The 10,243-nt window shown below is 55.2% G+C and overlaps 1 protein-coding gene across 1 annotated transcript; it reads right to left on the reverse strand.

The window, feature by feature from the left end:
- Positions 1-6: 6 nt before the first annotated feature.
- Positions 7-9,975, reverse strand: LOC104464241 (chromosome unknown open reading frame, human C15orf59; the record flags this gene model as incomplete). The annotated part of the gene is made up of 2 exons (XM_010076889.1): positions 9,662-9,975; positions 7-225 (listed from the first exon to the last, which is right to left on the reverse strand). Coding segments are annotated over exons 1-2 (408 nt in total), but the record flags the coding sequence as incomplete, so codon positions are not given.
- Between the last annotated feature and the right edge of the window lie 268 nt (positions 9,976-10,243).

Genomic DNA, 10,243 nt, shown 5'->3' on the forward strand with positions numbered 1-10,243 from the left:
CTCAGGACCGTCGCCTGGGTCGGAGGGGGTGGAAGCATCTAGGAAAGAGCAGAATTCCCAGCTGTCGGAGAGGATATCGGAGGCGGTGAAATCGAGGGGTCCCAGCTCGAAGGTGCCTCCTCCTTTCTCGCTGCTGGAGGTGCTGCTGGCCGTCGCCGTCGTCCAGTCATCTGGCTCCAGCTCGAACTCGAAGTCGGACGTCAGGCGGTCAATCTGGCTCACCACCTGCGGACAGACGGATGGACAGATGAGCAGAGATGGGACCCTCCCAGTTTAGCGGAGGCGGTGAAATCGAGGGGTCCCAGCTCGAAGGTGCCTCCTCCTTTCTCGCTGCTGGAGGTGCTGCTGGCCGTCGCCGTCGTCCAGTCATCTGGCTCCAGCTCGAACTCGAAGTCGGACGTCAGGCGGTCAATCTGGCTCACCACCTGCGGACAGACGGATGGACAGATGAGCAGAGATGGGACCCTCCCAGTTTAGCTCCATAATCACACCCCATCCCTAAATCTCTGACATTTTTCCCCCAGCACCAGCAGTGTCATGAGTTGGGAGGTCTCAGCCCAAGTGGAGCCACCCCTGCGAACCCGGACCGAAGCCTTGGGTGCCCCTGGGTGCTCAGTGTGGCAGATGGACCTTTCTCAGGGTGGCTCTGGGGTCCGCCTTGTCCCCTGGGAACCGTGGGTGTCACCCAGCATGGTGTCCCTTGGTCCCTCACACTTGCCCATGGGGAGCCACCAGCAACCACTGCCTCCTCCTCATGCTGGAAAAGGCAGCTCTGCGGGTGGGGAAACTGAGGCAGGGGGGGGAAAATGTCCTAAAGGCGTGGGACAAAATACACGGGAAAGTAGGAGCGCTGCGGGGACAGCACTGTCACCCCCCACCTTGGCTGGGATGCTGATGGGCTCAGTCCCCAGTCCTCCATCTCGCAAGGTGTTGGGTGTATCAAGACCCATGGTGGCTTGCGGGTGGGGTAGTGGCCCTGCCATGCTGCAGGGGACAGACCCCCCATGAGGCATGAGTAAAACAAGTCCTTAAAAAATTAAAAATAATAAATGTAATGTCCTAGCTGGTGTTCAAGCCATGGGCAGGGCTGGAAGGGGGGAGGAAAGACCTCTAATGACTCCCATGGACCGTAGTCTCCATCGAGTGACCTTGCCAAGATTTCAGCTGCAAGAAGCTCATCACCCACCTTCAAGTCTTTAATCAAGGTCTGTCCAGCACCAAGCACAGCACTAATCCTGCCTGGGGGTCCCCAGTCCCACCTGAGCACCCGCTGGAGCCATCACCACATCTCTGGGAGCATCGTGGTATTTCCTGGCTGGGTTTCTGTGTGTATCTATGCATGCGGGGGCGTGGGTGGCTTGCTTTTGTGGGAGAGGCAGAGCACGACGTGAAAATTCAACTCGGCAGCAGTTTGAAGCGCATATTTTTGGCAGGGTTGCTGGCTCGCCTCCCTCCCCACTCTGCGGGGGAGCTGGCAGGGGGCCTGGCCGGTCCCAGCGCTGCCAAGGAGGAGGTGGGCAGCGGCAGACGAGTGGAGGGGACTTGGGGGAACCCCTCGATAACCCTCATACCTGTTGGTGCACCCAGTTGATGCATTTTGTCCTCCCCTCCCCACCAGCCATCCATGGGCATTGGTGCCCCCCGACTTTATTCCCCAGCCCTCCCATCCCACATTTGCTCACATTTGGGAGCAAAACCCCTAATTTTTCTTGGCTTTTTCCAGGTGGTTTCTCCATGCATAAATGTTTTTTTTGGTTATTTTGCATTACTGCCTTTTCCTCCTCATCTTTTTCCTTCCCCTGCTCTTCTGCACGTCCTTTCCTGGTGGAAATAAGCCACAAATTTCCCAGAATAAGGGAGAGAACACAGATCAATGGGTGATATCTTGCCAGACACGTTTTGTTTCCTTCTCATGCCACCAAAAAGCCCTGCCACATCTCCACCCATGCCATGGTTCATCAATGGGTGTTGGACCTTCTCATCCACCAAGACTAATTAATCATGGCACATCTCTCCATCATTTTTATGCTTCTGTTATCCCATAACTCCATTTTTTTTTGAGCACTTTTGCATGGGAAAACTGAGTCCTTGGGCTCAGACACCCCATCCCTGGGTGACCAAGGGCAGACACCCCAAATCTGCTGTCATACTTGTCCTTGGTCTCCGCATCCCTCTGCTAGATGTCGGTACGCGGAAGTTTGGGTCAACACCATAAACCACTGGAAACGCACCATAAAGCATGGCTCAGCAGGGCTGGCTCCTCGCTAAGCCCTCATGGGCAGGGTTAAGGGTAATTTAATATTTCTGAACATCGGAAACCAGGAGCCTGAGGGGACGATTATGCTGTCAGCAGGTGAAGTGGCTCCGTTACACTCTGCTGACCTAATTTTAATAAATTTCTCATTTTTGAGCTCCAAATTTCCCTTCTTTGATAACTCTGCCCACGCAGCTCTCCTGCTCTGCCAAGCTCCCGAGGAAACAGCGCTGAGAATGCGGGACCCTCCCTCCCTGTTTGCTTGTTGGGGGGATCCAGCCATAGGCACGCAACACCCCCTTTTATAAATCAGCTGCAGGTCCCTGCTGGACATCTCCAGGCTCTGGCTGCAGCCAGGACCATTTCTCAGGTCATCAGATGCTGCGTGACAACCTGGGGACAACCTGGTTGAGGCTCTCTGGAGGACAAATTAGTGTCACCTCCATGAGGGCACAGCTCCAAGGGGCACAGGAGTGGGGTGATGGGGCTGGATGGATGCTTTTGCTGCCTGGTACAAACATGGAGCAGAGAGTCAGGTAGCCTCTGGGGATGGGGGGACCCCTTCTGAGGTGGGACCGGTTGGTGTCACCAGGAAAATGCAGCTTGAAGGGCTGGGGATTGCTGCCCGGCGGCATGTTGGACATGTTGGTGATAAAAGTTGCCAAAAAACCATATTTTCAGGGAAAAAGGGTGCAGTAGAGCCTGGATTAAGTTTGGGTTGGAAATGAGGAGCACTCCCACCATCAGCCCTGAGGACATGGTGATGGGCACTAATAAACCTCCATCAGTCCCAACTGGGATCCCCACCCCGCCCTGCCCATGGCCCAGGAACTCCTGTAAGCTCAGCCCAGGACTAGCAGAACCCTCCTGAGCTGCCCTAAGCCCCATGGCTGGTTTCTCTCCAGGATGGACCTCTTGAAGGTATGTTGAAGTCCATCCCTGGTCCTGCGTCTTGGACCTCCATCACGTCCCCATCTCCTGGGGGGACTTTGGGTCCCCAAAGCCGAGTAGTGCTGGGGACAGTGAGCTGAGTGCTTCTCATCCCAGGCAGCAGAAGGCAACAGGCTTTACCTAAGCTCCCCACCCATGAACTCTGACTTAGTTTTCTTGCCTCCTTGCCCACGCAAGACTTCTGGGGAGGGCAAGCAGGGACCCATCTATCCTTCAGGCTTTGGCTTTGATGGGTGCTGAGGGTGAGCTAGGAGCATCCGTGCCAGCATCCGCAAGAAAGTGTTGGAACCAGAAAAGGCAATTACTGCTGTTCCCAATGCACCACAAGATGGTTTTTTCTTTTTCTTTTTTTTCTTTTTTCCTTTTTTCCCCCTCTTTTCTTTGGGGTAGAAAAGGTGAAAATCGAGGAAAAGAGGAAAAAAAAAATGATGATGTGACCTCTTCTTTCTCGGTGACAAGAAAGAATTAGGAAAAAGGGCAGGAAACAAGCTGCTCCCGGGGAACACCTGGCTATTATTATTTTTTAATAAGGCAGCAAATGATTCTGCTGAAACCCTCAGCTAAAATGAGCCCACCTCTGTTTTCATAAAGGCCCAGTGATTATACCACTGGGTTCAGGGCAAGCATCAATCTGGGCTTTTGAGTTGGGTCCCTGCTCCTCCTCATCCTCGTTAAAGGGACATGCTGTGATTTGGGCTTGGTGGGTGCCAGGAGGAGGCATGTCACCATCCCAGTCCTCGTGCCCATCCTGGTCCACATCCTGGTCTTTGTCCCCATCCTGGTCCTCATCCCCATCCATCTTAGTCCTTGTCCCCATCTTGATCCCCATCCCAGTCCTCAACCCCATCCATCCTGGTCCTCATCCTCATCTTGATCCCCGTCCCAGTCCTGGTCCCTATCTATCCCAGTCCTCGTCCCCATCCTGATCCTCATCCACATCAGTCCTGGTCCTCATCCCCATCCTGATCCTTGTCCCCATCCCAGTCCTCACCACGGCACACAGGGATTAGTGTCACATCACCGGTGGCTCACTTGGGGCTATTTTTAGGAGTGCTTTCTATTTTAACTAGTTGGTGGTGGAGGTGGGGGGTGGGTGTTAAATACCTACATGAACACTTGGTATCCTCAGAGGATTTAAATGTAAAGTAGGATTTGGGTTTTTCTCCCCCCCCTTTTTCTCCTTCCTGAGGTAGGTTGTCAAAGATTTGGAGCTGAGGCCACTCATGCTGGCAGAGGGAGCCAGGGGGAGAGTGATGGGGAGGGACAGATGGAGCAGATCCTATCCTGCTGCCTGGGATGGGGTGGTTTGGGATGATGCTCTCAATCCCTTGGGAATTGGGGGGCTCTGTCTCAGGTGATGAGGGGGTGCCCTCAGGTGATGAGGGTCCCGATGTGTGCTGGAGGTGTCATCTAGGTGACCAAGAGTGGACGTGTCACCTTTTGGTGACAGCAGAGCATCCCTGCTCAAACTGAGGGGACCTGCCAGCAGGAAAACAGGGAGAAAAAATAATTCCCTATGATCTCATGGGTGGTGTCATCAAGGGGCCTCATCCTGCTGTGCCTCAGTGCCCTGAAAGCAGGTGCTGGGTGGCCAAGGGATGCTCAGCTCTCACCCAAAGTGACAAGCTTTGAGCAGCCAGAGGGTGGACTGGAGCGAGGCAGAGGGATGGGCCCATGCAGAGACAGGCACCAAGCAAGGGTGCGCTAAACCAGTTCACCTCCACCCCAAAAACCAGCTCCCACCACTCGGTGCTGGGAGCTCCCCTCACCCCATGTACTGTCAGTGCACCCAAGGGCAGTGCTCGCAGCCAGGAGCTTTCCAGATCAAAGCTTGGGTGTCCCAGCTTCCACATTTTGGCCGTGCTGTTTCCTTTCCTACCGCAGAGCAAAACCTCCTGGAAGCTTGAGAAGATGTTGGAGAGGGGAGGGACGAGGCAGGAGGATGAGAGGGGACTTCAAAGGCTTCGTGGCCGGTAATTGGTAATGCGTAGTCCCGAGGCTGGGGAAGGAGGTGGAAGATGGTGGGATCAAAGCGGTGTGATCTAACGGCCCCTTCATCCCGGCACGGCCTTTGAAGCGGGTGGGCAAAGCAGACTGGTGCTCGGGGCGGGTACTGCTGGGTGAAGAGGGGGTCTGGGGTGGGGAGATCAAAGCAGGGGTGTCTTTGCTTCGACATCGGGGGAGTGTCCGCTAAGCTGCCCTCCTGCCATGGTTTTTTTCCCAATCCAGAGCAAAGCATGTCATCCCCAGCCAGGCTGGGAGAGGAGCAGGGATTTTTGTGCCCCCCCCAGACCCCATGGTCCCTTGGCTGCTGGCTCAGTCCCCATCCCTCCCTATCCATCCCCATCGATCCCTATCCATCCCTGTCTCCATCCATCCCCATCCCTCTGCAGCGCACCTCCAGCAGCATTTTTGGGGTCCAAAGCATATGGCACATGGAGGGGATGTGCAATGGGACCACGTGGCCCATGCCAAAAATCCCCAACCTATACCCAAAGCATCCCAGAGGTGTTTCACACTGTCGCCTTGAACATCACTTCTTCCCTCCACAGAGGAAAAAAGCCACCCTGAAGCCTCTGGCAGAGCCCCCACAATCCCACAGCCAAATTCTCCCGGAGCAGGGACCTTCCCACATCTCCCAAACCGCTTCCCGGCGCAGGCAAGTTGAGTAAATATTTAATAAGGAATAAATGATTAATTGGAGCTCACCAAGAGAAGCTGGGTTACAGGGGCCCCTGAGCTGATGCTTATAAATGAGCGTGCCACGGATCCCAGGATCATTTCCTAGATCATCAGCCACTAAATAGTTGGAAATCATCGCGCGGATCTCTAAAACATGTTGTTATTATTAGAATAATAAGCCGCTTTCTCACCGTGAACTTTCCCAAGTGTTCCCAGCTAATCACCTATTGATTACGATGTGATTAAGGTATTTATTCTCATAAGGGGCTTGCAGGGAGGATTTTCCTCCTGCCAAAAGCTTGGAGGGGACCCCTCTGTGCTGCTTCCCAGCGTGGTGGGACCCCAGTGCTCCCACATCACGGGGTGCAGGGCTGACAGCACCCTTCCCACGGGATTTTGGAGGGGGTAGGGAGACTTGCACAGATATTTGTTTTTATTTCCCAGCTCTGAATAGACTCCACGGTTGGTTTTTGACCCCCAGCACCAAGCAAAAGGATCCCCCAAGGCTGGGAAGGAGCTCAGCCTTGCCATGGAGATGGCTGGGACCTCCTGGAGCATTTTTTTTCCTCTGTGGCATCAGCCTTATTCCCAGAGGAAAAGGCCGGGGTTGGCAGGAGGTGCGTGGGAGGGCAGGCAGTGTGGCAAGCACTTGGCGGAAGCACCTTCCCTTGCCTGCCTCCTGCCTGCTTTCTACTTCCAGTGTGCCATTTCAATCAAAGATTTTTTAATAATCATTTTCCCCGCACATAATACAGCCCTGTCTTGGAGTGCTGGGGAATAATTATATACACAAAAGGGAAAGAAAAAAAAGCGGAGAAACTGGTAAAACACCATCCTGAATCAGACGGACATCTGGAGTGACAGCCTTCAGGTGGGAACCGCTCCTGGGAGCTGGGGATGGTGCCTGAACCAGGCTCTGGTCTCGCGTTGCATCCCCAGGGATGGGCCAGCGGAGCAGGGGGGTGCCCTGGGGTCCCCTACCGAAGCCTTCACCTGGAGCATCCCCCAGTCCTGCCTGAGTCCAGGACTCAATCTCAGCTGAAGCTGGGAGAAAAACCTTCTGTGAGCTGGAGCTGGCTGTGCCTGGAGCTGGCGAGTGGTTTCGGAGCAGGAATCATCCCTGGGTGAAAGCTCTCATGCCCACACAGGGATTTTGATGGTTTTGGGGCTGCCGAGGTGGTTATGACCTGCCTGCTTCTCCCAGACCTGCAATGTCCTGCTACCCAGCTCCTCTTGAAGGAGAACTTGGAAGGAGCAGGTCCAGCATCAGCCAGTGCCTTCCAGCATCACCCAGCAAAGGTTTTCCAGCTCCATGGGTGTGTCTGGTGCGGCAGGATTGGGTCCACTGCTGCCCTCACCGAGCACATCCAGCCCCGTGCCCCCAGCCTGCTGGCCAAGTCCCGAGCAGAGGAGATTGCCACCAGGATGGACATTTCCACCATGGCATCTCCGTTGGAGAATACACCAGTATCACAAGTGCCAGGGCCCCACGGGCACTACCAGGCTTTAACGACCCTGAGCAGCCCCTCCTGGGACCCCCACCCGTGAGCCCAGTTATGTTCAGGGTCATCAGTCCCTGCCTGGGGCTGCAGGGCTGCTTGTCCCCAGCCTTGTCCCCATGGCCTGGCCTGCACCTCCAGCTGAGGAAGAACATCACTACATGCAAGGTAGACAACCACAGCGACTTATTTTTCTTTATCATCTTCTACAGCTCACAATTTGCCAGCCTGGTGTCTACCACCGACTTTTCTGGGTGGGCTTGAAAAAGGTTTCCACTGAGGGTGCTCCCATCGCGCTCACTCAGAGCAATATGGAAGACAAGAAGTTGAATTTCCAAAGTCTCTAATACTCAACATCTGCTTGGTTTGGGGAAAACCAGACCTCTGCTTCTTCGGAGTTGCTGGAGCCCAGCTGGACAGGTATGTTTTAGCTCCTCCTCTTGTACTGAGTTTTGTGCTGTTTTATATAAATTCAACTAATTGCTGCCAAGTTCTATGCATACACTGTAGGAGTTGTGGAGAAGGGTTGATGTTTCAGACCCACCTCATGGTGGGGACATTGTGGCTGGCTCTGTGCTGACCTGGCCGTGTCGCTCCGTGATGTGAGGAGCAATTCCAGGGCAGCTATGGGATGGAGCTATGGGAGGTCACCAGTGTCTGGAGATGTGCCATCTCCTTGTCAGAGTCATCTCCAGACCATAACACATCCCAGCACCCTCTGGAGAAGCCACATCATGGGGCAGGGATGCCCTCCCTGGCACAAAGACAGGGTGTCCCCAGGGTAAGGGGCAGATGACGGTGCCCTCTGGCCACCCTCTGCTCCTCAAAGCGCAGGGACCTGCTGCCCTCTTCTACCCTCCAAAGCTGTTCCTCCTCCTTTGAACCTGCTCCAAAACCACGTCCCCAGGGGAATGTCCCCTTTACCCCTCCCCTGTGTCCCCAGGCCACCTTCTCCTCTTCTCTGCCCTGATGCATGCTGGTACAACCTGATTTGGGCAGCCCATCAAGGATGCCACAGGGATGCTCAAGGTCCTTTTGACCTCAAGAAGTGGACGGAGAACCCATGGAGCCACACGAAGCTTGACAGGACCCAAGGGGACAGTGTGGGGGGACGTGGCATCACCATGGTGCTGGCCTCTCTAACATCCCCTGTTCTGAGTGGAGCCATCCTGAAGGAGGACACTGCATCCCAGGGGATGCTTCAAGATGGAAGATGTCACCTCCCTGACCACGGCCACATCTACACCAAGGATGATGTTGGTTTAGCTGCATCAATGCTCTCTTGGTGGCACCCAAGTGTCACCAACCTGCATGGGACTGCTCCGGTCCAGCCCCATGGCAAAACCTCCACCAATTTCAGCCCTTCCCAGGAGGATGCAAGCTTTTGTGAGGCTCTGGATATAACGTCATCACGCTCGGCTCAGGCCACGGAGAGGATGCAAACACCTGCCTGCCCCATTGCAAAAACAAGCTGCCACGCCATCCTCAAGGCTACCGCACGCTTTTCATTCACCACTTCCCCCATCACCTCCAGAGACCTCCTAAATTACCAGCCCCATCCAGATCCCCTTCCTCTGGGAATCTTTGAGCCACAAAAATACTAAATTTCCCACCAAACCACCTCTGCCATGCCTCCACACTGGGAGGAAACTCCAACCACACTCTGTATGTGTGTATATATACATTTTTTTTTTTTTTTGAGGAGCAATGGACCCTGACAGCCAAGCTGTGAGATAACGGGTCACTTTGGCCCCTTGCCCACCCCATGGACTCCCCCCTCATTGCACTCAGAGCACATGCCAGTATCTTGGGTGCTCTCTGCAATGGCCAGAGGGACCCACTGCCCCATCTCCATCCACATCCCTGCTTTGAAAAGGAGCCTGAAAACCACCCCTAAGGCAGAGCAGAGCCATGCCTACAGCACAGCAACAGCACCACCAGCTCCTCCAGCCCCAGCATGTGACCCACCACCAGTACCCATGGGACTGGTACCTCAGCCGGACCCCTGACCCCCACCAAACCCTGGTGTCAAGGTCAAGAGCAATTTTGCAAACTGTGGCTATTTTTTTTCATCCCCCTGCCTTTTTGAACATCCTATCCCAAAACAGCTGGGCTGTGCCACCCCCGGTCCCTCCTGGGGCTGATGGGTGCTGAGCTGGCTCTGCTCCCCCCAGCCTGGCCCTGAAGGCAGGGGACAGGCAGTGGGATGGCGACAGGGGACCCCCATTTGAGGCCATCCGCACAGGGATGTGATGACACTGCAGAACTTTCCTACCTCCCGGAGCTCCTTGGCCACCTCCTTGAGCTCCTGTAAGATGCCTTCCAGTTGGCCAATGACCATTTTCATCCGATTGCGGATCCTTTCCCTTTCACAATTATTCTTGACGCTGCTGCTACAATTGCTGCTGCTGCTGCTGTTGGGGTGGTCACTGGGCTGCCTGTCCTGGCAGGTCCGGGAGTCCATCCTTCCCTACCGACCTCGGTTCCTGGTCCCAAGGGCTCTGTCCATCCTGCTCCCCTCTAACCGGGTGGCTTGGCGTCCGTACAGCCCCTCTCGGCCGGGGAGCTTTCAACATCTTAACGTGCCCCTGCCTTCAAGAACGTCCTGGCCGCACGCTCGCCTCCCTGCGAGGTTGGGGAGCTCCGGTTCGGAGCAGGGAAAAAAAGTCGGGATGCACCATGTGGAGTTGGGGATGCTGTAGAGGAGGCTCAGCTGGTGGCTGCGGGGAGATGCGGGGTGGCCATGGGGTGAGCACTGCCTGGTCCGGGCAGGGTTTCAGCTGCCTGCTGCGGTGGAGTGGGAGGAGGAGGAGGAAGAGTCCCTCGGATGTCCCAGGAAGCTAAAATCCTGCAGCTC

The sequence above is a fragment of the Pterocles gutturalis genome, unplaced genomic scaffold, assembly GCF_000699245.1.
Source record: "Pterocles gutturalis isolate BGI_N339 unplaced genomic scaffold, ASM69924v1 scaffold8438, whole genome shotgun sequence".
NCBI classification, from domain to species: Eukaryota; Metazoa; Chordata; class Aves; order Pterocliformes; family Pteroclidae; genus Pterocles; species Pterocles gutturalis.